General features: G+C 29.7%; 1 protein-coding gene across 4 annotated transcripts in view; it reads left to right on the forward strand.

Annotated features, from left to right (window-relative positions):
* Positions 1-24,546, forward strand: part of LOC139492083 (serine/threonine-protein kinase 33-like) — a 35,911-nt gene extending 11,365 nt beyond the window's left edge. For 3 of the 4 annotated variants that reach the window (XM_071280219.1, XM_071280221.1, XM_071280218.1), the window contains exons 2-13: positions 2,354-2,574; positions 6,127-6,231; positions 10,295-10,433; positions 11,606-11,688; positions 14,468-14,555; positions 15,401-15,476; positions 15,919-16,034; positions 16,459-16,544; positions 17,053-17,205; positions 17,694-17,756; positions 18,406-19,077; positions 19,714-24,546. In XM_071280219.1, the coding sequence (XP_071136320.1) occupies positions 2,377-2,574; positions 6,127-6,231; positions 10,295-10,433; positions 11,606-11,688; positions 14,468-14,555; positions 15,401-15,476; positions 15,919-16,034; positions 16,459-16,544; positions 17,053-17,205; positions 17,694-17,756; positions 18,406-18,594 (1,296 nt within the window). In that variant the 5' untranslated portion in view covers positions 2,354-2,376 and the 3' untranslated portion in view covers positions 18,595-19,077; positions 19,714-24,546. Of the gene's footprint in view, positions 1-624; positions 1,152-2,353; positions 2,575-6,126; positions 6,232-10,294; positions 10,434-11,605; positions 11,689-14,467; positions 14,556-15,400; positions 15,477-15,918; positions 16,035-16,458; positions 16,545-17,052; positions 17,206-17,693; positions 17,757-18,405; positions 19,078-19,713 lie in introns of those variants that run through there. The other variant, XM_071280220.1, reaches the window with a different exon arrangement.
* The last annotated feature ends 1,711 nt before the right edge of the window (positions 24,547-26,257 follow it).

Consider the following 26,257-nt stretch of genomic DNA (forward strand, 5'->3'; position numbering starts at 1 on the left):
ACCTTAGCCATTAATTTTATTTGGCGTCTTCTCATGTATGTTCAATACAAAAATATAATAGTTGAGAGAAATGCTTTAAATATGAAAATGTCTTTGAAGCGTTTTTATCTGTCCTATGACTGGCAGGGAAATGAAACCTTTTGTCATTACTTGTTTACAAGATTTTCACAATCTTAATGTGTTTAGAAAATGTGTTTGATTACTGAAAATTGTTAAAAATGAATAATTTGTATCTGGATTGGAACTTTGGAAGTAACTTTTTTTTTTTTTAACTTTGTCACATTTGAACTCTAATAAAATATCCCACAATTAGTGGTTAAACATACCTTTATCCTTTATACCTATAATTAGGTCAGTTTGAAAACTTTTCAATGACTAAATAACTTTAAATTAATTATCTATGATTTGAAAGAAAGCAAACAAAAACATTTAGGTTTTCTGTAGACACTTTATACAATGTTGTTTGGTTATATCAACACATTTAAAACTTAAAACTTTGAAATTAACTTGAAGATCATAATCGTGGTTCACGGCCTTTTGACGATAATTAGCAATGAGAAATGATCGAAACACTTCCATACACAACGTAACTACTCAGTTGGCTTGTAATGTTTAAATGTAAACACAAAAGCTTTGTACTTAGGACTATTTAGTATTTGTTGTTAATCCAAAAATTACAATTTATTTTACATAACATTCATAGGGTACTTATTGAACAGTATCTTAAGTCTTTGTGTCATTGACAAGTGTTGTATCAGAATGTTAGAAGGACACCTGGAAAGAAATTACCACACTATTGAAACACATATTTTTTACAGTTAAATTTGGTCTCATTTTAAACTCACAATGGATATTGATAGTGTGTCATTTATAAAGTAGTGCAGGATTTATTTGATATGTTCATGTACGTGTAAGAATGCATGTTTTACCATTATATCTTTGAAGTTGGAATATAGCCCTTTTGAAAACATTATTTCCATGATTGTGAGAGACTGATTTAGTGCAGTCCTGGATTAGTGGAAACAATTTTAGGATAAATAATTGTTATATATATTACAATTGTCATATCTTCTACCTGAAGTGAAGATATCTAGATTTCTTTGTAAAAAAGACAGATACCAGCATTATACAAGTGTTTGTTTCTACACATGGTAAGACATTTTATTGGAAAAATGGAAAATGAATGAAGTGGGATTAAGTTTGAGTTGATAAGATTAGTGTTTGAAATTCAAGGTTTTTTCTAAAGCCAGATAATCCCAATTCTTACCGAGGACACACTTTATTAACTATATTACAAAAAACAGGTCTGAATTTGATAAACATGTACATGATAAAGGCAAAAATAGAATGAAATCAAACGTTGATTTTTTTGTTTGATTGCCAGCTTATCTATGTTTATCCATGTTTAATTATACCCTCACAATAGTGATTACAATTTTGGGAGAAGCTGATTAGTCAAGATATCCTATGTGTAAAACATCAAGTTTTATTCCTATTTCTTGACCAACAACCATTGATACTGATCTAGGTACCTTCATAGTCTGCTGAAGTCTGTATGACAGGCCCTGACAATGCACACAAGTGCTATGATACCCCAGGTCTTGTGCTATCTTTGAAGAGGGGTGTAAAGGGGGTATGTGCATGGACAAACAAGGAATAAAGTCTTTGTTTCATGATGAAATAGCTCACACTATGCTTCCTAACCAATATGCATGTAACTCCGTGAATAATGAGCAGGCAACTTCTCCAAAAAGTGAAATTAGAAAGTTTTTTTTTTGTTTTTTTTTTTAAATACTGCATAAATCATTGCTTAAAGTTGATCATGAAGCATACCTAAAATTTATATTACTTGATGGCATAAAATGCAAAACCAATTTGTGAATTACATGATTAAATGTGCTAAAATGTAGTTAGTATTTCCTTAAGAATGTATAACATGTAATGATCCATATATACGTGATGGTCTATTGCAATTTTATTACCATAAACACTTAGCTAAGAAAAAATGGCTTCGGTGTAATGATGTCAGTAAATGTTAATTATGATGAAATCATCAATATTAAAGATGAGATCTATATTAGAATTCATGTGAATTGCTGGATGCATTGTGGGAAGGAACTTGACTGGATAATGATGCCAGTATACAAGAAAAAATATTTTGGTAAATCATTATTTTAAACATTTGGTATCAGCATTACACACATTGTTGTCTTACATTTATGAAGACAGTTGAATTTACAAAAAATAAATTGTTGGTTTGTTTGTAATAATTGTTAACAGATGCATACATGTACATTTATGATTTATATGACTGCGTAATTGAATAATATAAAACCAATCTTTTACTTTTCAGAATTTCAGATAAGATCCATAAAGATGGCTAACAAGATGCCTAGGAAGGGTAGTGCAGAAAATTCCAATATTCCACATACCAGAATAGACGAAGAATCCTGGATAAATAAATATTATGAAGTAGGTGAAAAGATCGGCCAAGGAATGTTCGGAAAAGTTTTCAAAGTGACACACAAGGAAACAGATGAATATTGGGCCATGAAAGTCGTTAATAAAGAAAAGGTAAATATACCTTGTCATCAGAAGAGATCATTTATATTTTTTCAGTATGGAGCACTTCAAACATTCTGCATTCATTGAATAATAGTTGATTAATAGACTATAATTTATGATTAATAATCTGCTTGTTATTGAATTTGCTATTAGTCTGGTATGGACTTTTTGTGAAATTTCTGTCTTAAAAATCTCTTTTGTAGATTATAGTTGTTAAATATCCAAAGATTTATGGTCTTAACCTTGAAAAACTGATATTAAAGTTTATGTTCAAAAACCTTTATAGAGATACATTTTCAAATAAATATGAAATTCATATGATTTAAACTTGAAAGATTGACTAAATTTTATTCTTTATTCTTTTAAACTCTTAAAGGAAATTAAAAGCAATAAAATGTATAGAGATGGAGAAATATAGGTTTCAAATTACAAAAATGTATTACAACTTAAAACTTATCTCTATAAATTGATCACTTTTGGTGGGAACTTGATGTAGATCATTTGCTTTTAATAAATAAAATGAAATATGAATACCCATTCTTGCTTTCATGCTACTACAAAAAAGGTGTAACATTTGGTTGAATGGCATTAATGTCTGAATTGTGCTGAATATTCATGAAGTGTTTGCCACTGGACATAAAGCAAACAACAATCAATTGAAGGCATTGATGCTATACATGAAGCTATCGCCTTCAAACATTCTTTGATTTCTTGTATATTAAATTATTGCAATTTCTTTCAGATATCTCCTTAAAGAAAATTTGAGTGCATAACTATCATTTTAGACTAGTAGGACTTTAAATTATAAAAAATGGGGAACAATTTAAACATTTAATATGACAATTTCATAAAATATCTCACAATGTCATGAAATTTGTCAGTGATATTTATACCAGGAAAGTTAATATTGTGGGGTTGCCCAATGTCAACGGAAACACATATGCTTATTGTGCAGCTGTTTATTGCTTTTCTCATACATCAAGCTTTATGTTTTCACAATACATGTACCTATTGGTAAATTTATATTTCCCAGCTGCAGCTTGAATACATCTCTTCAAATGATCAACTGGTAAATTTGTCTTACCATTGCTTAAGTAAAAGGTTAATAGATTGAAGCATGTGCAGTGTTATAAAATATAGACATAGACTTTTTACATGAAACAACTGAATGCTTAATTATCTAATTCTAATTACACTAATGAAAAAAAAAGTTTGAATTGGATTTGAAAACTTGTAATAATATTGAAATTTTCTTAGTGATTTAAAAAAAAAATCAACAATTGTTGTGACCAACCCTGTTAGTGACCTTGTATCGATGTATGTCATGTATGTTCTTTTATTATAACTTCTTAAGGTAACAGTCATTAAATAAAATTAAATTTATAACATGATATTTCGAAAATAGTTAAATGATCCGTATTATAAGTGTGTAAAGCTTAATCCTTGTAATTATGTTGAAGGTAGATGTAAACATTTATTTGTAGTTGTTACTGTGTGGAATTACCATTACTTTCAATAATATGAGCTGTGTGGGATAGAAATCACCCTTACGCTAGTGCACATTTACAAATACATGTACAATGTATACAACTTTGATAAGTTTTAGAAAAACTTAACATGTTCAAGTACAACATAAAAGATGAATTTTGGTCTATATGTTATAGCGTTCTTTTAACAACTCAATTTTCAAATAATTCCAAACTTTTGATTGAGATTTAATTTCAAGTCAAAATAGGATAACAGATATATATTGATATTCACTTGCATAAGGTCAATTTCTATCCGACTGAGCCCATATCTTTAGGAGAAGAATTTTCAGGAGAAGTTTAAATGAAAACCTTGAATCATTATAATTTCTATACTTTCACTATATACATAATACATGAAAGTACCTTGTTTTGCATTAAATTATATTAGTTGCCGAAATCACTCGACTAAAATTGATAAAATGTACACTGTATTTGTTTTGCTCAATCACTTGTAGAATTGATAACAATATTATTATATAAGAACTTGATTATGGTTGTGTAAGCTTGATATTTTCATTGAAATACATGAGGTTTGGATATAATCTGTTTTGATTTGAATCCAGCATTTACTATTTATTTTATTGAAATTTGAAATTTATGTGAGAAATAGACAAGGTCATTGATCTACGGGGTTGTTTACTGCTACTTGATGTTGCTATAATCTGTAAGGTGGCCACATATCCGTTTAACAAAAGAGCTTAGAGTGAGTTCGAACTTTTAATGTTAATTCCATTCATATAAAGATACATTGAAAACAGAACCAGAAAAGACTAGATTCTGAATGAACTCTATATAGTTCACTAAGTACATGAAACTGTCATTGAGTGAATATTTTATTTTGCCTCAATAATATAGTCTAGGTAAACAGATACATGCATTTTCCTTTCTTCAAATATGAATATGACAATACAAGAAATAAAAAAAACAGAATTAAAAATACATTTTATTTGCCCCTTATTTTCATACTTCTGTTTTGTTAACATCACATAGATATAGGAAGATGTGGTATGAGTGCCAATGAGACAACTCTCCGTCCAAGTGTATAGTGTGCTGGCCTTTTCAGATGGGAGAAGTTAACTTTATAAATAACATTTATGTGAGATGTGAGCATGCAACTTGTTTAATATTCGTACACATTGTTTTTTCAAACTAGAACATACCCGTAGCCAGGGGGGTTCGGGGGGTTCGGACGAACCCCCCCTTGAAAACAAATAAGCACTGTAAAAGTCAATGTTCTGTTCGAATTGTGACTGTTAAAGTCGAGTTTTTGAGTCAAACGAACCCCCCTTTTGAAATTCCTGGCTACGGGCCTGTAGAAGAATGGCAGTTTTTTCTGAAAAATAGAGAATAATATTTGACCTCTAGATTTCTGTCTCTCCTTGAGGGAGTAAAAAAGTAAAACATAGGTCTGCTGTTTCAGGCATCAGCAGCAAGTTCGACAAATTGTTAAAGTTTGTGGTTAGGATCATTTTAAGGAGGCCCACTAATGGTTAATTAACAATTTATTGGTACTCATTTGTAAAAGCATGGACACATCTTGATTATTTGGCCCCATCACCTCAGTTATGGTCCATTGACTTTAAATCTTTTGCATAGTTTACATGATGAAGTTTGTGATGTTAGAGGTGATCAGGAAAAGGGGGACCACTCAAGATAAGGCATTGATATTTGATATGGAGTTGTTTAAGCATTGGCAGATCTCTTAGAGATAATTTGGCCTCACATAACTCTTCAGGTATGGTCATGTGCTGTCTGAAGAATTTCAGAGGTGCGTTTTAAAACATAACAATTTAGACAATGGAAAAGACCATATGTTGACCCATGCTCCTGAACATAAAATTGAGAAAGGAAATGGTGAATATGTCAAAGCGACAACCATCCGACCATAGAGCAAACAACAGCCGAAGGCAACCAATGGGTCTTCAATGTAGCGAGAATTCCCGCACCCGTAGGTGTCCTTCAGCTGGCCCCTAAAATATGCATAATAGTACATTTTTGTAATTTTGTAATCTTTTTTTTCTCTTTTTTACAGGCTGGTGGATCTGCAATCAAATTACTAGAGCGTGAAGTGGCTATACTGAAAATGGTCGACCAAGACAATATCATCAAACTGAATGAAGTTTTTGAAACCGGTAAAGTAAGTGTTTTTAAATAACCAGCTAAATCACTAATATATCTGTGAAAAGTGCTGTCATAAATTTTGACTATTGAATTAGAAATTTATTAGTGTTAAGATACATTGTATTGTTTTGTGTTGTTGGAGATTAACAAAGGGAAGTTTTATGGTCTGACACCTTTGTATAGTTACTTGTGAAGTTAGACTGATAGTAATCAGGACTCCTTTCTCATAAAGTCAGACAACTTGAAAGAAGTTTAATTTTAAAAACTATTTTTAAAACAATTGTGAACTTGCTGGACTGATTTTAGAAATATTGATTGTTGCAATAAAACTAGTTTTGTTTGAGTAAATATTAATAAAAACTTGTTGATTGAAAAAAGACTTTGTGCAATATCCCTGTCTACAAATTGCAATATGTTTTTAAAGTCAAAAGCCGTAATTTTATCTACAAAGTTTTATGTCTGAAATATAATATCTACCAACAACACTATCTAACTACCCTGACTAAAATCAGTGCAAAAACGTCAACTTTTGTGTTACATTATCATTTAAAGCTTTTTACCAAAAAAGGAACTGCCAAAATCTTGTTTTTGAAAATGTCCAGACATAGATATATGTCCAAATGTCATTTTATTTCAGCTATTTGAATATTTGATTAGATATCCCATTGCAACAATAATAACTTTTAGCAATATTTGAATTGCATCAGCTTATTTGTAATGATTATTTATAAACTTCAGTCTTTGTGACATTCTAATTTGAGGTTCTTAATAAATCATTCTGAAGAAAAATTTGGTATGTCACTGCTAAATTTGTTCTAGGATTACAGAGACCAAGAGTTGTTTAGACAAAAAAAAAACATGTATATTTAAATTGAACTTTTTGTCCTCTTGTTCATTGAAAATGCCAAAATTATGATTTTACATTTAATGAGTTAACAAGTTTAAAGACTTAATCTTAAATTGTAGGATTTAAATGGTTCCTTTTTAAATGGTTTTTATTTCTCTATAAATCTCACTAAAGTACACATAGAAATTAAATAATTTATTCCATACTTAATATGCATGCTGTTTAATGATTTGAAAGTAAACAACAGTATTAAACATAAGATTTTTAAGAACTCTATGGTACCAAGCCCAAACATGTAGTTAATTTAAAATAGAATTTATTTCTTAAGAGAAAATTAAGTGTCAAAATTCTTTTTATTTCTTCAAACAAATCATTAGTTGTTTGACTGGTGCATCTTACATTTCTGTATAAATGTGATCCACGTAGGTCGTTGATAGGACAAAGAAACTGCATAATATTAAGAAAATTAAGTTTAATTTTAGATTGCATAAGTTTAAAGTATATTTATTCTTCACAAGATTTTTCTTGTGGAAAACACTTTTTATTAGTATTTAATAATAAAAAAAAAAGTTCAGAAAAATAAAATAGCAAAAAATACTGAACTCTGAGGAAAATTCTAAACGGAAAGTCCCTAGTGCTCATAATTTTATGAGATCATAGTTGTACTTGCATCAGTGCATATATGCCAATACATTTGTACATGTGCACTTAAACTACTTTCATATAGTTTATAATGAGAATGGCAATGATTTAGCTAAATGAAACAGGATTAGTCCAGCCCCCTCTTTCTATGAATATACGTCAACATGATCTTGTAATCTATCTACAAAAGATTGTAAAAGTTGCAGTCTTGTAATTGACTGCTCCATAGGCTTACATGCAAAACAGCTGATCTTTGAAAATAAAAAAAAATTAAAAATGCTACATAGAAAAAAAAATCATGTTCATATCATACATGTACTAATGTGAAATTGTGATTTAATCGGAAAAAAAAAAGGTGGTTATGCCACGAAGAATAAAAAGTAACATAAACCTGAAGTCTAAACATTTTTTTCTACTTTCTGTTTGCTGTTTTTACTAGGCTGCACCACGTCCAGTAAACATGATATCCTTCCACTTTCCTGGATTGATATCCCCCAAAAGAGTCTATATATATGTTTCAATTCAGAATGAACCTATAATCAAACAGAAAAAATTGAGTTCAGAAAAATATTCAGAAAAAAATGCACTATTTTGTTTCCCTCCATGTTTTGATATGCACCCGAAACTGGAGTTGTAATACTAGTTTGGTACCTATAACAATAATGACATATCTTAAAAAAATAAATCATTAGTTTAGCCATATTTAAACATAAAAAAATGCTATTAAAAGAACTGTTTGGCTGTATCAATAAAAAAATAACCCCACTATTAGAGCAGTACCCCTTTCTGAAAACAGGCAAAATTTGGAAATCAGTCATGTCTGTCAAATGATCTGTAAATCTCATTCTAGTCTATCTTTATGAATGTTTTCTTATTATTTGGATACTGTGAAGCTAGAAGTTTATTCTTATGTATTATTTTTATTTTTTTCCTTCTGTTTGATTGACGCACAATCAATAGTTTACCCATCCCCCTTTTTTCAATGAAATCTACCCTAGTGGGCCTCTTGTTTAAGTCAAAATTGAAAAACAACCCAAAACTTTTTCATATTGAAGAATTTGCTACAATACAACTATCTGAACACAAGAAAGACCATACCTTTCTCTTTTTTTTTTTGACTATACTGATCTTTATACATGCCTACTATATCATGGTTTTTAGACTGCACTTGACACACCAATGCATATAAAATTTGAAATAAAATTCAAGAAAGAAAAAAAGAATACTCAAGTTGGTGTTTTTTGGTAAGAATATTGATTATTTGTTACACCTAATCAGAAAAAATTTAGTTCCGAAAAAAATGCACTATTTTGTTTCCCTCCATGTTTTGACATGCACATGAAACTGGAGTTGTAATACAAGACTGGTACCTAAACCCTACAGATCAAAGTGTAAAATTAATTGTTTAAGACATCTGTAGCATCCAGTACACATTGGGGCCTCCCTGGATGAAAAGTCTAATTAGTCCAGCTGCTGTTCAATCACTTAGTCTGCTAACACTGAGATTATGAGTTAAAACCCAACATGAAGCAGCTCCACTGTAATTGACTAGGATTGTCAGTTTTTTTTTATCAAAAGTCATGGTTCTCTCTGGGCACTCTGGCTTCTTCTTAAAGACTGACCACCACCAAATAGTACTATAATTTTGAAAGTTACAGTGAGTGATAAACATCAAACCATTGTAAATTTTAAGTCTAATGATCCCTTAAATTTTTATTTCTATTGGAAGGTTAATTTTACTTTATCTGTAAAATTTCTATGTGTAGATTAGTAAAGAAAAAAAAAGCTGATCCTGAAAGAGATTTAGATGGAAATATCTGAATGTTTTTAATCTTGTTGAAATTAATGTCAAATTTACTTAGTTTATATTTATATTTATGAGTTAAAATATTAAACTAATTCAAGAAGTCAATTTATAGCAGAGATGATGTACATTTTTAAAAGAAGAAAAGCACCTTGGAAAATTATATTTTCAGTTTTGCTAGCATTCAATATTTGGGAGGAAAAAATATAGTTTTACGATAATACTCTAAAGTGTGTCATCTATGGTTGCATAACTACATTTTTATGCCCCACCTAAGATAGTAGAGGGGCATTATGTTTTCTGGTCTGTGGGTCCATTTGTTCGTCCGTTCGTCTGTCTGATCGTCCCACTTCAGGTTAAAGTTTTTAGTCATGGTAGTTTTTGATGAAGTTGAAGTCCAATCAACTTGAAACTTAGTACACATGTTCCCTATGATATGATCTTTCTAATTTTAATGCCAAATAAGAGTTTTGACCTCTATTTCACGGTTCACTGAACATAGAAAATGATGGTGCAAATTTCAGGTTGAACATAGAAAATTAAACATAGAAAATGATAGTGTGAGTGGGGCATCCGTGTACTATGGACACATTCTTGTTGGTTATATTTTGGATCACTGATGTATCTGGGTTATTTATTCTCATTTATTTAAAACTTAGCTTTATATAGTCGATCATTAATTAAAATCTTTAATGAAGGGAGTATATAAATCATTACAGAAATTATGAAAAATAAACTGTTTATGGTGCCTTATTTCTTAAGGTAAACAATTATTCTCCATTTCAGAAAATGTTTTTAGTAATGGAATTATGTGAAGGTGGAGAATTAGCTGACGTCTTACGAGAAAAGGAGATATTTTCAGAATCTGATACAAAAGTTATAATGAAAAAAATGTTTGATGCAATTTCATATTTACATAAAAAAGGTAAGAATCTGCCTTTATTTTTATGCCCCCTTAGTAGCGGAGGGGGCATTAAGTTTTACCCTTGTCCTTCAGTACACAAATCTAATTCAATGACTGAGTGTCAGTCTATTTAGTATACATAAATCTATCTTTGGAGTTTTTGCAAAATTATCTTTAAAAATAAAAATAAGAAAGACTGTAGTAGTACCTAAATGAAAGCTTTGAACCAATAGGCTGAAGGTCCCAATAAAGAAACTGTATTCTTTTAAAAAAAAAACCAAAAAAACTATTAATGACTGAAAGTTCAATTCTTATGAACTAAAACTGGTAAAGCTAATTCCAAAAAATATGATCATTCTTTTCTGTGAAGAACTACATGTATTCATAAATTTACCAAACCATCAGTTACGGGAATGAACACATATGTACATGTATGTACTAAATCAATTATGTGAGTTGGATTGTCAGTTTTCCTATTGAAGGTTGGAGGTTTTCTGTGGAAACACTGGCTTCCTCCACCATTAAAAACTGGCTGCCACCAAATAGCCCAAAAGGGGCACTTAAAAGGGGCTTTACAACACCAATGATCAATTGTGTGAATATTGTTATTTCAAAGTGATATTGCACTTGATGCAAAACCAGGAAACAGTAAATCAAAGAAAAGGATAAATTTGAGAAAGGTTTCAAAGGCGACAATCATTACCTGCAAATTCAAGATTGATAACAGAAAATAATAGAACCTTCAAACAACAGTTCACAAAAAGGCTACACAGAACACTAAACGCAGAGTTACACATAAACCATCAAAAACAGTTATTTGTTCCGTGTTCACATTTTAAACAGATATATAAACATTTCTAAATAATATTAATAAGAACTTTTGTAGATAAAGATTAAACATTGAGAAAAGTGCGTTCAGATACAATTGGTGCATTGAGTTATATAAATGTATTCTTTTAATGTCATGTTGTTGAAGAAGTACAAATGTATAAATATTTGATGTATGTAGTGTATTGCCCTCATATTAAAGAAAAGTTAATGATGCTTGTCCCCTGTCTATTAGTTAAGTTTTTAGATGTTCCTTAATAGAATTTAGATTAAAGTTGTAATTTGTAATAAATAAAACTATTACTATGGTTCGTGATCATAAGCCTATTCTTTACTGTATAATATGTTTTATTCCTACATTTCAGATATAGTTCATAGAGATTTAAAATTAGAAAACATTCTTCTTAGTCAAAACCCGAAGGATCCTGCAGATAAACTTCACATAAAGGTGAGAATCCTTGAATAATTAATGTTGTTAAGAGGTGTAAACAGATATCAAGGGATATTGATTCTTCAAGCCTAATGATCAGCCTACTTTTTATTGCATGATGATATTGGCATCAATACCTATAAAACTTCCATATTAACATGAAACAATTTGTAAGGCGTCCATATTAATTAGATGAAACTGTTTATTGCTCCGATTTCAGATGTAAGGGTGTAATTAAGCATTTTGGTCAGGCAAGATTACTGCTAAGATGAAATAATCATTACTGAAGGGAATAAATGTTAAAATCATGTAATTTGAAATGAATTAGAAGCAGTCTGAAGGTTTTATCCTGTTCGAACAAAAGAAAAAGTCTATTACGTCAAAAATTAATGTTTAATGCTAAAAAACTGTACTATAGCACAAACCAAGCAATCTAAAATTATTAAACGCAAAATATCATGTATTGAAGCTTGTACACTGAATGCATTTGAAATTGCATGAACATGTTTTTATACATGTCATTTTGACCCATAGACTGGTTATGGTAAATTCAAGAGAAGAGTTTAGGGGAATATATTACCTTCTTGACTCTCAATCTCTCTCAAATGCTTGCATTTATGTTTCTTGGTGTATTAAGAGATCTCTAAAGTCATGTTAGTTTTCAAACTAGAAACTACGTTCACCTGCAGAATATCATGGGAAATGCTGGGCTACTTTTAATAACTAATGATATTAATGACAAGAGATGTTTTCAAAAACCTACTTCATCTCTAAATATCATTTTTTTTTGCAAAGGGAAAGAACTAGGTAGGACATTTACATTTTAGTTCTATCAAGAAGTTGTTTCCCCTTTGCAAAAATAGTACAAAGTCAGTAATTTGAAAAAAATATTAGTATTTTACCAGACTATTATGGAAACCCTGTCGTTGAAGTAGTTAACAATGTAAAATAACTAGAGATGCTAATAAGATTTACCTGTACTTGTAAACTTTTACTAGAGATCTGTCTAACTCTGTAAAGTTGTTCCAAAATAAATATCTATATGAAAACATGGTTAAGAGTAAGGAGAAAAAACCAAGCACAGACAAACATTCACCAGGAATATTAGTTATGAAACCTATTCAAAATAGACTATATATGGAATCGCTTAGAATCAAATTGAATAAAACAAAAAATATTCATTTAATGTGTTAGGAGAAGACAAGACTATTAAAGAATTGGTTGGGATGCAGATAACAGAACAATGTTTTATTGGCCTAAAGAATTTTCCAGGATTGAAGAATTGACTTGTAAAAATATCATCTATGTCTATTTTAATAAAATTCAATAAATGCATGACATGTTTCATGAAAAGAAAAAAAAATAAGTTAACAGGTGCATTTTTCATGGCAGATATTCATATGCACAATATTGATTTTTATCCAATGCAGCTCACATGAAGAAAAAATAATAATAAAAAAATTCTTTCCATGATTTTAAAAACTTTACTATAATAGATGTCAATAATCTAGATACAAATAATAATGACATGGACATTTCTCAGCAGCATTGGTGGTTCAATAATAGAAAGTATAAGGTTAAATGGCGCAAAATGTACTAGAAATTCCGATTAATGAAATCTTTTCACTCCTTGAAACACAATGAAGAAAACAATAGTTTGTTCATATTTACCAATATATTCAATTCAGATGACGCAGGGGCTTGTCGAATTTTATATAATTAATGGTTGTGCATCAGTGCAATATTGATGAGTTTACAGATAGGTTCTTTGTCAGATCATATAAAACTTAATTAATATTTTTATTGGAGTTTGTTCGGTTAACTAGATATTGATAATTTTTACAAGGATATTTTAAAGACAGTTTTGTTTCCATTCATATGTAATATTGAATGAACATTTGAATAGGATGATGATGAAATAATTAGTTCATAGTATTAATATGATAATTTTAGATATATTCATTATGGACTGAACTTAAATAAGTTCTGAATTTGTATTAAATTGAATAGTTTGTATCAAAGATTTGTATCCAGGAAAGCTTTCTAAAAGATCAAGTTCCTGTGCAAATGGGTGTTTCATGGATTAATATTTATAACAAGGTGGTTATGCTTCTAAAGTGTATTACACCTGATAATGAACAAAAAAGTAAGGAAGTCCTCCCCCAGCCATTAATCAATACACCATTCATTTGTTACTTAGATCTTCCTATTGTCGTTATTTATGATATATATTCTCATTATTCAGTGTTAGATCAATAAATACTCTTTTCATCTTCAGGTATTTATAATTTGCTGCTTCGTTTCTTTTGAAAATGTCTCATTTTGAGGAGGTGTGTGGTGTATTGATTATTGATACTGTAAACAAACTTATTTTTATGAATACTTTGTTTCCCTTTCTAACCCATTTTCTGTCGATTTAATGTCGCAATTCAAAAATTTTCTTGATGTAGATAGTTTAGGAAAAATCCAAGATTCACATATTGGCAACAATTTATATTGGTGTTATTTTTCTAGTCATGAAAATATAGCACTCCTGAAAATCATTTTGTTTACAGTATGTTCACATCAGCATATTAGTGCAACACTTCCCTGGCAAGCTTTTTACCAAAAACAGGGTATTTTGGGGATGAGTGGCACCAAATAGAGCATTTTGGTGAATAATCACCCAAAATTAAAAATGATAAACCAATCAACTTGGACCACAACATATTTTGCTATTGGAATTAATAGAACCGAGTTTAATCTAAGGATTCACCTTTGAACCTCATATGAGTAACTTTATATTTTTTAATTCCAGGTTACAGATTTTGGTTTGTCAGTAGTGAAAGGTGGAGTTGGTCATGATAATATGATGCAAGATTTTTGTGGAACTCCAATTTATATGTGTAAGTTTTTAAAGACAAAACTAACAAAATTCTTACATTAGTATATTTATTAATATACCAAATTCAAGATTTGTCAATTTAGTTCAAGCTTTTACTTGTGGAATTTTTATACAAAGGGAAACAACTTCTATTTACATGTAGAACAAGCTGTATCCTTGCAATGTGAATACTTAATTTTATGTATTAAAAAAAGGGTGTTCTAAAAAGAGCGAAAAACATTAGGATCCCTCTAAGATGGAGCACACTTGTAAAGTGGTAGTTGAATAGTTTTTATTGATTTTATCTCTTTCCAAGGGCAAAATACCCACAAGATAATCATTTTCATTCAGAAAGGGAAATCCATCTTTGATATATTTCTTATTATTGTGCCAAAATTTCTGTTGTGCTAGACTAATTGGTCATTTGTCAAAGGTACAACTCTATAAATGATCTAGTGGTTTATAAAAAAAATGTAAGTTGCTTCCATTGGGTTGTATGCTACCACCAGCACTTGTTTTCTACACCAGAAAAATCTTACTGCATAAATTGTTTTAATGTTTAAAGGCCAATAAAGGGGCATCAAAACCAAATCAAACAAGCAATAATTTTCTTAGTATTGTTTTCCTGCACAGAATGTACATGTATACACAGTAGTTTTTGTAGGGAAACTGTCTTAAATATAATTAGTAAATAACAAAACCATAGCAACAAGGATAGAGAAATATAAAGTCTATTTTGGAGATGTAAGTCAACTTGTAAGTTCAAAAGTAACAAAAGGTACAAAAGTTATTTCTATTATTTTTTTAGCGCTAATGGTGTTTTCATTACTAAATATATTAACATGTAATACCAATTTAACATTTTAGCTCCCGAAATAATAGACAATAAAGCTTACAGTCAACAATGTGATGTTTGGGCCATGGGTGTCATCATGTATTCATTGTAAGTAATAATAAAATATATTTAACATCTATTTTATAGATAAAAGAAGATATGGTATAAAAGCCAAAAGAGACAACTCTCCATCCAAGTCAAAATTAGTAAAAAATAAACCATTATAGGTTAAAGTACGGCCTTCAACAAGGAGCCTTGGCTCACACCTTACAGGAAACTATAAATGGCCCTACAATAACTAGTGTAAAACCATTTAATCAGGAAACCAACGGAACAGGTTCCTCACTTGAGACAGGTGCAAACAATTGCAGGGTGTTTAAATGTTTTAACAGGCACCATTTATAGTTCTGATATTACTGGTCGTAATCAGTTAGTACACATTCTTAATACTTACTCATAAGCAGTATTTACTATTATTGCCATGCCTTAAATGAAAAGTCATTCATTTTTTATGTTAATGATACATTTTAAGAATATGTGGCATTTTTAGATTATGTGGTTCACCTCCATTCAAGGCAAACACTGAAGAAGAATTGTATGAAATCATAAAAAAGGGAGAAATTGATTATACAACAAATCCAGTATGGAATACAATATCTGAAGATGGTAAGGTTATGAGAAAAATAGTTATCAACCATTGACAAGCTTAACTAAGGGATATGATAACTTCCCTTAACTAACATGGGAACCAATGAAGGCAACATTGATTTTTCACAATAGGTGAATGTGAAATATTATGTTACACAGGTTTAAAATGTATACAGATCTATAACTTTTCTTCTATGGGAGATTACTTTAATTTCTTAAGTTTCATTAAGGTGTACCATATATGTTTAAATAGAAAAGCCCTAAGAAATTGCATTAGATAACAATATTTATGCCAGTTTATGAGTTATGTCCCTTTATAATTTTATATGATATGCAAGTGGGGGCATCATCTGCGTGCCATGGGCACATTCTGAATTATTTTCTTAAAGGTATAGAAGTAGATCGACATTAAGAGAGATTTTATAATATTTATATTTTTCAGCCAAGAAATGCATAGAATTGATGTTGAGGACAGATCCAGCCCATAGGTCATCAGCCAGTGAAGTCCTACATCATGCATGGATAACTGTAAGTAATTTATCACTCATATAATCATGTAAAAGATTTAATATCAGTACAATTTAAACATCTGTTATGCTACATTTTACTTGGTTACATAATGTTTTTGCATGATTCCTTGGGTGTTTTTTGACAATTTGTCTGAAGAGTCAAATGCAGGAGGTATAGGGTTTACTCCCTTTTTTAGTCAAACCTGACCTGACATAATTGTTATGTACTGCATCTCCACAATGCACAGAAGAGCATAGACTGGAGTGCTCCGTGTCATATAAGTGTTAAAAAATTTCCTGTCACCTTGTGAGAATGATCAATCAAATGAGCTAACTATAGCATATTAAATATCTTGACTCAGGGTATCATTCTATGTTTGTTTGGTTGTGTTTTTTTTTCATATTCCTGACATTACTTTTATGATCATGGAAGAAGAAAAGAACGAAAAATTAAGCAATATTGTCTTTAGTGGCAATATCATACAAAGTGAATAAAAATCATTTAAATGAAAAACATTGTTTTACAGGGTATTCAAAGAGAAAGTAGAAATGTTTTAGATTTGATGAAGCAATTCAGATTAGAAGAGGAGGGACAAAAAAGTGCAATAAATGGGGAAGTTGAAAATGGTGAAGATCCGAATTCTTTGTTAGAAGAACCAACTCCAGAAAAAGAAACATCGGTATATGAATATTTAAGTTGTTATTTACATAAACTAGTTTTTTTCTTCACTTATTATTTTGATTTCATGTTGTGTTCTACATGATTTCATGTTGAATATTTTCAATTAATGGTTCATCTTAACTTGTAATCAAGGATTTTATATACACTTTTAAGACCATTTCATTTTCTGGTAGACTGAATCTATTCTACAAACATTTTATCAATTTTGTAAACAAGAACCTATTTTAATTGACTACAAGAAATATTGTTATACTAATCCTTAGGGTATGCTCATTGATAAACCTCTTTAAAAATAGTAAATTTAAACTTTAGATTGACAAAATCTTAATTTTTTCATTATTTTACATGAATAGCAGTGTTCTATATATCTGTTTGAGTATTCTAGAAGAATTTAAAAATATTTGAGAAATATTTCCGAATTTTTCAGTGGATAAAAACTAATAGACATAAATTACATATAATAATTTATAAATATTTTATTTTTAGGAAAGAGAATCGAGGAAAAATTCAGCTGAGGGAAAAAAGCCTGGTTCTGGTGGTAAATCAGGGGTAAGTTGATTTATATATATAGCTATTATATATTGTATCATTAATTTAATTAATTACGTTTAAAAGTACTGGACCCTATCCCTGGTATCATGAATATCAGGAATCTATAGTGATTGCTTCAATTTCAGGGGAGATAATTTAATGTTGCTGCTGTTGGACAGATTTTTTAAAAACATGAATAATGTATGTACATGGATGACATAACAGAAATAGTTCTTATTTATAATCAAGATTTCTATGACATTATAAGGCTTTATTTTATCAAATGTTTTCATATGTGATATTCCAATACTATAGTATAGTCAAAAACAGCTGTAAATGTCTTAATAATGTTTGAAAGTGAAGGTCTTGGGTTTTGATCCCTAGCACAATGCATTTAGAGTTAAAAGCAAAGTGAGTTTGGAATTGTATTAATTGCCTAGTAGGGTGACATGTCTTTATACAGACTGTTACTTTGTGAACTAGCAAGTAAAAAATATGACTCACTGATTTGGTCATGTCCAAAGCATGGTTGAAATTTATATTGCCTTAACATTTCTTGTACTGTATATACATTTAATTTGTCACTGTTAAATAGCCATTCACCTGTATGTCTTAATGTGAAATGAATATATTAGTGTCACAGAGTTGATTCTTTTTACAATTGCAGAGTTCACAGAATTCAACTAAAAGTTCCACTGCTGAAAAATCACAAAGACTAAGTACGCCTGGTCAACGAACTGTTTCAAAATCACCTGCTCCCAAAGCAAATAATTTAAAAACTCTTAATAACAATACCAGACCAACAACGAATCTTCTTTCTACTGGTAAATCTGCAGCGGCAAAGAAAAAGACATGACGTAAAGATTGTTAAATATGTGACAAGGTATAAAAAGATGGCCAGAACATCGGCAGACACTGCACACACTACTAGTATTGGCATCTAGCTGTGATTCTATGTTATGTAACAACCATTTTTAACAAAAGAAAAAAGAATGGAAGTGGAAGGCAGGCATATGGAGTTATATATGAAGTTCACATTAATTGTCAAATATTATAGGTTTGAAATTTGATAAGAATATATTATGAAGTGAACAAAATTGTTTATGTTTCTTTTATTCTGCACTTATTTATACTTTTTCTGACCAATTGATTGGGTTTGTGTTGCTTCATTTTTCTACCATTCTAGTAATTGAATTTAAATTATGATATCAAATTTATTTGCAGTTTTCAGATTTTGCCATTCTGTTTGTATGAAAAATATGTTTATTATGTCTGAGTATATCAAATAAAAAAAAGACATTTAAACATCTCTTTGAAAAACACTGACCAACCTTCTAACGTGACGGTACCCAAATTGCACCTATTTTGACAGTTTTTTCACCTACGTTTTTTTATGATAAAGACAAAAATTTCCATTCTGTGTTTATTTTGTAGCCGTATTCTTCTTTATTGTATAAGTACACCAATTTCATTTTTAATCCATATGGAATCATAGAAAAATTGGTCTAAACTGACCTCCAAACCATCAATGATTCTGAAATGAGGAGTACCCAAATTGCATCCATGCTTAAATTCGCACCGTCAAAATTCTAATAACAGAGCTTTTGTTTAATTTCTTCAAATATTTTGAACAATTGGATATTAGTCCATGCTTACTCTTTATTTTTTTTTTAATGGATACTTGTAACATATTGTATTTGATCATTTTAAAAAGATGACGTTTTGATGACGTCGCATGGCGACGTTTCAGTACATTTTGCTTTTTTAGTAAACACTTCACCTGTTGATAAATACTGTGAACGTTTTGTGCATATCTAAATAGTGTTACCTATGTTGAAAGATGTGCATAGTATCAAATCATAAAAATACAAATTGTTTACGGTCTCTAGGAAATCTTGTATGATTATTTTTACTATTTTGGCTTAATAGGTGCAATTTGGGTACTCGGTGCAATTTGGGTACCGTTACGTTATAGTTAAATTTTTTAAACATTTGAAATAATGAGCTTCAAATTTTAAATTCAGCTGTAATGTGAAAAATACTTTCCTCACAAGCATGTCTATATATGAATCAACAAAAAAGATATCATCCTTCTAAGTTCTATAAAATGCTTCGTTTGTTTTTGTTTCTTTAAACGATATATCAATCATTTCAAATCCTTTCATTATGTTTGCCTTATTTATTTTTGTTTAAACTTATAACTGCTGTACATTATATCTACATGTTATACATATTTATTATGCAGTGGAATTCCAATTACTGTAAATTCAGAAATTATTGCATGCATTTATTATTGCGAATTTATCATTTAAGACTGAAATGCGATTTTGAGAAAAATCCTGTTAAATTCATATAAAATATTTCAAAATGCGAGTTTTAAATTATTGTGCTTACAACTCGTTGCATTTTTCGCAATAATAAAAACCTCGCAATAATTTCTGAATTTACAGTAAATGCTGTATTATATTTAACAAATTTTGTAAAAATCGATGAAATATGCAATTGTTTCAAAAATTATTCAAGAAAAGGAATTGCAAAACTTTTACATCAGTCACAAAACTTTAATCCAAAGGAAAGTTTTTACTTTATATGCAGATGATTAATACATGTGATTAACATTTTGACTCCCTGAGTTGCCATTGAAATTGTTCCTTATCTGGAGTGACAATTCAAACAATTTTAATTGTCCATTAATATTTGAATATAAAGATGTATTTCACTGCTGACTATGCAGTTGACAGTGATAACAAACCATTTACACTTAGTCAAATAACTTCATAAAGAGAAGGCTGTATCAAGACATTCTTATTTTGATAATTAAGAATTGAAAATATTGATAAATCTTTGGTATGCTATGATCATTTATTTATTTATTTATTTATTAAAAAACAATATTTTCACATTGCTTTTAGATTTAAAATAAGGTTGAATTTTGATAACTGCAGGTAGCATCCTAAATGAAATAAAATATTTGTATCATTTTTCCAGCATACTTACTAGCCAACAATTGGCTTCTAGTTCTCCAGTGTTTGAAATCAATAGAGAAAATGGTGTATTTTTGACTAGTTGTAAATCATTTGTCAACTGTATATAATACTGCTGATGATAAAATGCTTTACAATTTTGTGCTCAAATGTTGTTGTGCCAAATTCTGGGCATTTACTTCTGGATATTTGTGCCTTTATACAATTACAAATTCATTTTTAGTGCTGTTTTCAATTATTTAGTTTTATTTTTGTTGTCAATTAATGGTTTTCCTTATTAAACTTTATGCTTTGTTTGCCAATCCAATTTATTTTTCATCTGAATTGATTTTTTTTTTCAACAGCTAGAGAATTTGTTTATTCTGATTATTTTAAGTTTTTAAGTGAAATTTTTCAAATGTGTGTTTTGAAGCAAAAATTTTCAGGAAAAGAATTCCGTCCAACATTTACATTTTTTTGGTGTGATGTTTATGTTATATAGTTGCAGATGTTATATTTTTATGCATTCAATATAAGATACATTCCACAGAATAGAAAAACATGTCCAAGAAATAAACATGGGAAATTATTTAAAACGTTAAAATTTATTTTGTTAATATGAATGGTTGCAAATGTATATGCGTGAGGTATGTTGTATAAATGATTTTGTTTGAAATCTTGCCTGTTTAAAGACCAGTATTTACAAGATATTGGTCGTGGGATATTTTGTTAATGATGTTTTGTGAATAGTGTACCATTTAATCATTTCAAGTCATTTGAATGTTACTTTTCAACTTACTGTGGATTCATCATTATTTCTTCGGCTTCTAATTTTGTGGATGTATTTAAATTTTCAACTAAGTACAATATTACTTTGGCTTAAATGCAAATTTTGAATATTTTGTGCAATCAAATATCCACAAAAATTGGTACCTACCAATATAATGAAATCACAGTATCTGTTTTCTGCTACTGTAGGAGTTGAGATGAAATGGTAGATTTTTAAGCAAAATAAAAGTGCAGGTAGAATGCTTTTGTATATTGTATATATATATTCAGTTTTTAGACTCACACAATTAACTAGAAATAACTTGAAATATATAGCTAACTATGAAGTTTCTGATTTTGAAGTGTGACAGAAACAGTTATTAACAGTTTTTTGCCAATCTCTGAATGAGGAAGAAAAACCAAGAAAAACAAAAACAGAATATTAAGGGATTTAATATTTTTATAAACTTTGTTGAATGTGCACAAGTCATCTCCCCTAAAGAAATTTTACTTCCTGTTTTGTTTTATTATTATTTTCTTTAAATTACACATTCAATGTGATGTTTCGAATGTGTCATGATAAAAAAATTCAACAACATGCCATTCACTTTAAAGAGATATTTGTTGTATACATGTTTAAAAAATCAAACAACTTGGACAACATTCCTAAACTCGCTATATGAAAATTTCAAAAACGTGTGTCAAAATGAATATGAATCTAATTACAAAGAAGACTTTAGTCATTTTATCAATAATGTACAATCACTATGGTGCATGTTAGCCAAGACATCATTTTATCAGATCGATGTACCATTTCACCAGGGTGCACGATAGCCAAGACTTCATTTTATCAGAACGATGTACCATTTCACCAAGGTGCATGTTAGCCAAGACATCATTTTTTCAGTACGATGTACCATTTCACCAGGGTGCACATTAGCCAAGACATCATTTTTCAGAACGATGTACCATTTCACCAAGGTGCATGTTAGCCAAGACATCATTTTATCAGAACGATGTACCATTTCACCAGGGTGTTCAGATCATTATCAGATTAATTTAGGTGCCAATATAGTTTTCATGTGATAGTATGTGTTTCCCATGTGCATAAAATGCCTCTGTAAATATAATAAATTATTGTTATCATATCCTGTTGTAGATAACTAAACATTAATGTTTTATTATTTATAGAAGTTTTTGTTTTTTATTGAAAGATCTGTGAAGCCAGTGATCAGTCAAAGTCCAGATACAAAAATTAATATATATATATATGATTTTATTGTTTTTAATGTCTATTTTTACATGAAAATTGTAAGTGGAAGTGAATGACCTAGCTGTATGTGATTATATTTCTGTTTAATTCTGACCAGACTTTGTCATTGTGTTATCAAAATGGGAATATGTGACCATACATAGAGGTAATCTGTGTCAAATTTTATGCTTTTCTGCAACTTCTTTAAAAAATTTAACTAAACTTACAAAATAAATGTAAATTATAATGATTCGTTCATCTGTATTTGTTGTTATTGCAGAATTTATTACTTTTTTCACTTGGAAGTTATGCCTTTTACCTTCAGATGTCAAAAGCCTTATTTTGGCTACTGTAAGTGTCAGCAACAGTTTACTATCATTCACTATGATTCATCAGAAGATGATATCTTTATATAAAACTTTGTAAACTGGAGAAATTTTCAGTCTTTATAAAAACTGTGTATTTTCATATTTTCCAATTATTTTTTCCATATGAATATGAGATTATTTTTTTCTGTATTCTGTATGAAGAAAATGAAAATATAGATTCAAGACCATGAACAAAAAAAATCAATTAGATCATGAAATTAGACTGCACAATATGTGTCAGTGTAGATATTTATTTGCACATTTTTTGGTTATGGTGTATAGTTTGTCTTGTTGCCAAGCATACCTCATTTCCTTATTTTATATCATAAAAAAATACATTTTCCCCAAATGAACAGACCACAACTTGAAATATTTATTTGGTCATTTATTATCTTTTTAACTTTCTGGCATTGTTATCCTTACAAATTAACCTTAAAACTATATGCAACAACCAAAAGATTAAAATATGCAAAACCATTGAATAGCTCTAACACAAAATATGCAAACATATATATTATATAGTAGAATTATAAATAAATGATTAATGTTTAAAAAGATTGAGTTAAAATTGACATGTTAGACTGCATCTTAATTTTAAATCTGTATTACAAAATTGAAGATTACAATAGAATCGTGTTCTGATGAACCACCTTTAATATTAAACAGGTGTGATTTGTCCATGGCTAGCGATGCCCATTCTTTAATTTATCATAAATTTATAAGTCTCTGATTCATTCTATTTGAATTTTACACTGAAATCTTACCAATATTAAAGTAGTTGCTTATAATTTGAATAACAGATACCAACCCTTTTTTTGGTAGCAAGTTGTAATATGGATTAAATTTCATGGTATGGAGCCTTTTAATTTAAAAACATTCAAACTTCATAACATATTTCATTTTAGTCTTAGAATTTTCATTGGAAAAGATTTTTGCACTTTTTCGATATATAATATTGAGACATTTAGATAATTCTATGTATAGTCTGCTTAAGAGGAGTTACTGACCAAGATCATCTTTATATTAGTAACCAATTTTTGCTTGTTATAAAATGTCATACTTAAAACTAATTTAATTGATCCACCTTGTAATAGATCAAGTTTCATTTCACTCAGAATATTCATAACGGAATTAAATCCTTGAAAGGGTATTGCATGTAAGATGTTATGGTTTTCTTTAACCAGACAGAAAGTTTATGATTATGCAATATACTGTATAAAAATTTGTAAGTTACTGCTGCCATGAACTCCGCCAATATTGTGCCCTACATACAACAATAAACTAACATAATACATGTTACGACTTTTCACTGGCACCAAATCTCAGGATGAACTATTTTTTTCTTGTCTGGTTTCTTTTTGTGTGTGAAGATTGTTATAATCCATATTGAAGTACTTCATCTTGTTGAAGCTAGAATAAGATGCATTCCAAGTTATCTAATAAATATTTGAATTTTACATTGTTTTATTTCTGTTTTTTACCTAGATTGAAACATAAGGGCATATATAACGGCATTTGCATTTTTGTTGAGCCTGCGATATAAGTTGCAAAAGCAAAACATAGCGATCCTACATTTGGTCATTGTCGTCAGCAGCATCCACAAATATTCACTCTGTGGTTCAAGTTTTTTTAAATTTTAAAAACTTTCTTAAACTTTCCAAGATTTCTACCAAACTTGGCCAGAAGCTTGTTTATGATCATAAGATAATATCTAGAGGCTGCAATCTAATTAAAATACAGATTCTGTGTCCTACCTTTGCTTACAAGAATCTGAAAACCCTCTGGTTTACTTTCTTTTCAGATAATTATTACATCAGCCAATAAAATTGCAGCCTTCAAATTTTTTAAGTGTGTACTAATTTACAAAAACCAGAGTATTCAGATTTCAAGTCCTTATGAGCAAAGCATGGACGCAGGATCTGTATTTCAGTCGAACTAAGCTTCTATAAAAAAAAAAAATGCCAGTATTCTTTTTACATGGAATTTGTCTTACCAATATATATTTTCTTGTTGAGAATATGGGATCAAATGAAATACATATAGAAAGAAAACTATATTATGCATTGAAAACATTGATAGTTGTAGGTTGCATTTCTGTAAATATTTACAATGCAATTTCCCATAGGAACTCCTTTTACGGCTAAAACTGTACCACATTTACTATGAAGTTTTGAAAAAAATCTTATCCTAGAATAGAAAGTTCATATGCACTACAATTTTTTCAAAGGTCAAAATATAGGGCTGTGCGGCATATTTTCAATGTTTATATGCCCTGAACTTCTCAGAGTTAAGACTAACACTAATTTTCTTAACTACCCCTACCTCGTATGAAAGGTTACCACAGATTTCAATGTAATTCAATATGCACATGTATATTTACTGGTAACATTCCCAAGTTATGTCTCTGTGAGATGGAAAACAGAGAGCATAGCTGGGAACAAGTATGTAAACAAAGTTAATTTTCTATGAATATTCAAGATCTCCCCAAAAAGGTGAGGTGTGAGAAACAGCTATATTTACAAAGTGCAACCTGTAAGGTTGTATGAATGAAGTCAGGTGTATTTCATGGATACATTGACACAAATGGGCATGAACATGTGACATTGCTGCACTGATGCATGACGTTGCCTAATATTTTTCAGTATCAAGTTTTGTCCATGATCTTAAAAATGTCAGGCTGTAAGATCGAAAGGAATTTGATCAACTTGTAGAAAAATTCATTTTTCAACAAATTGACCTGGTATTAATTAATGAAACTTGTTTTGATACACAATATAAACATACCATAGAACAAAAAAGAAGTAGAAGACATCAAAGATAATAAAAAATCTCACAAATCCAAAAAAACGTAAAATACCATGAAAAATAATCCCAAAACTAGACTGAGAAACACAAACCACACCAAAAACCATGGATGCTATCAGGTGCTACAGAAGGGTAAGCAGACCCTGTGGTTTTCCTGTTTGAATGGTTTTACACTAGTCATTTTTGGGCCCTTTATTAATTGCTGTTCTACATGTTCATCAGACAATGTTCACCAGACCTTGATCTGAATATCAAAGTTCATTGGTCAATGTTTAAAACTTGAGGTTTTATCAGTTTCTTAGACACTGTTAACAACAAGTCAACTACATAAGGTGTATTGGATGATGGAAAAGTGTATATCCC

The sequence above is a fragment of the Mytilus edulis genome, chromosome 10 (assembly GCF_963676685.1).
Source record: "Mytilus edulis chromosome 10, xbMytEdul2.2, whole genome shotgun sequence".
Taxonomy (NCBI): Eukaryota; Metazoa; Mollusca; class Bivalvia; order Mytilida; family Mytilidae; genus Mytilus; species Mytilus edulis.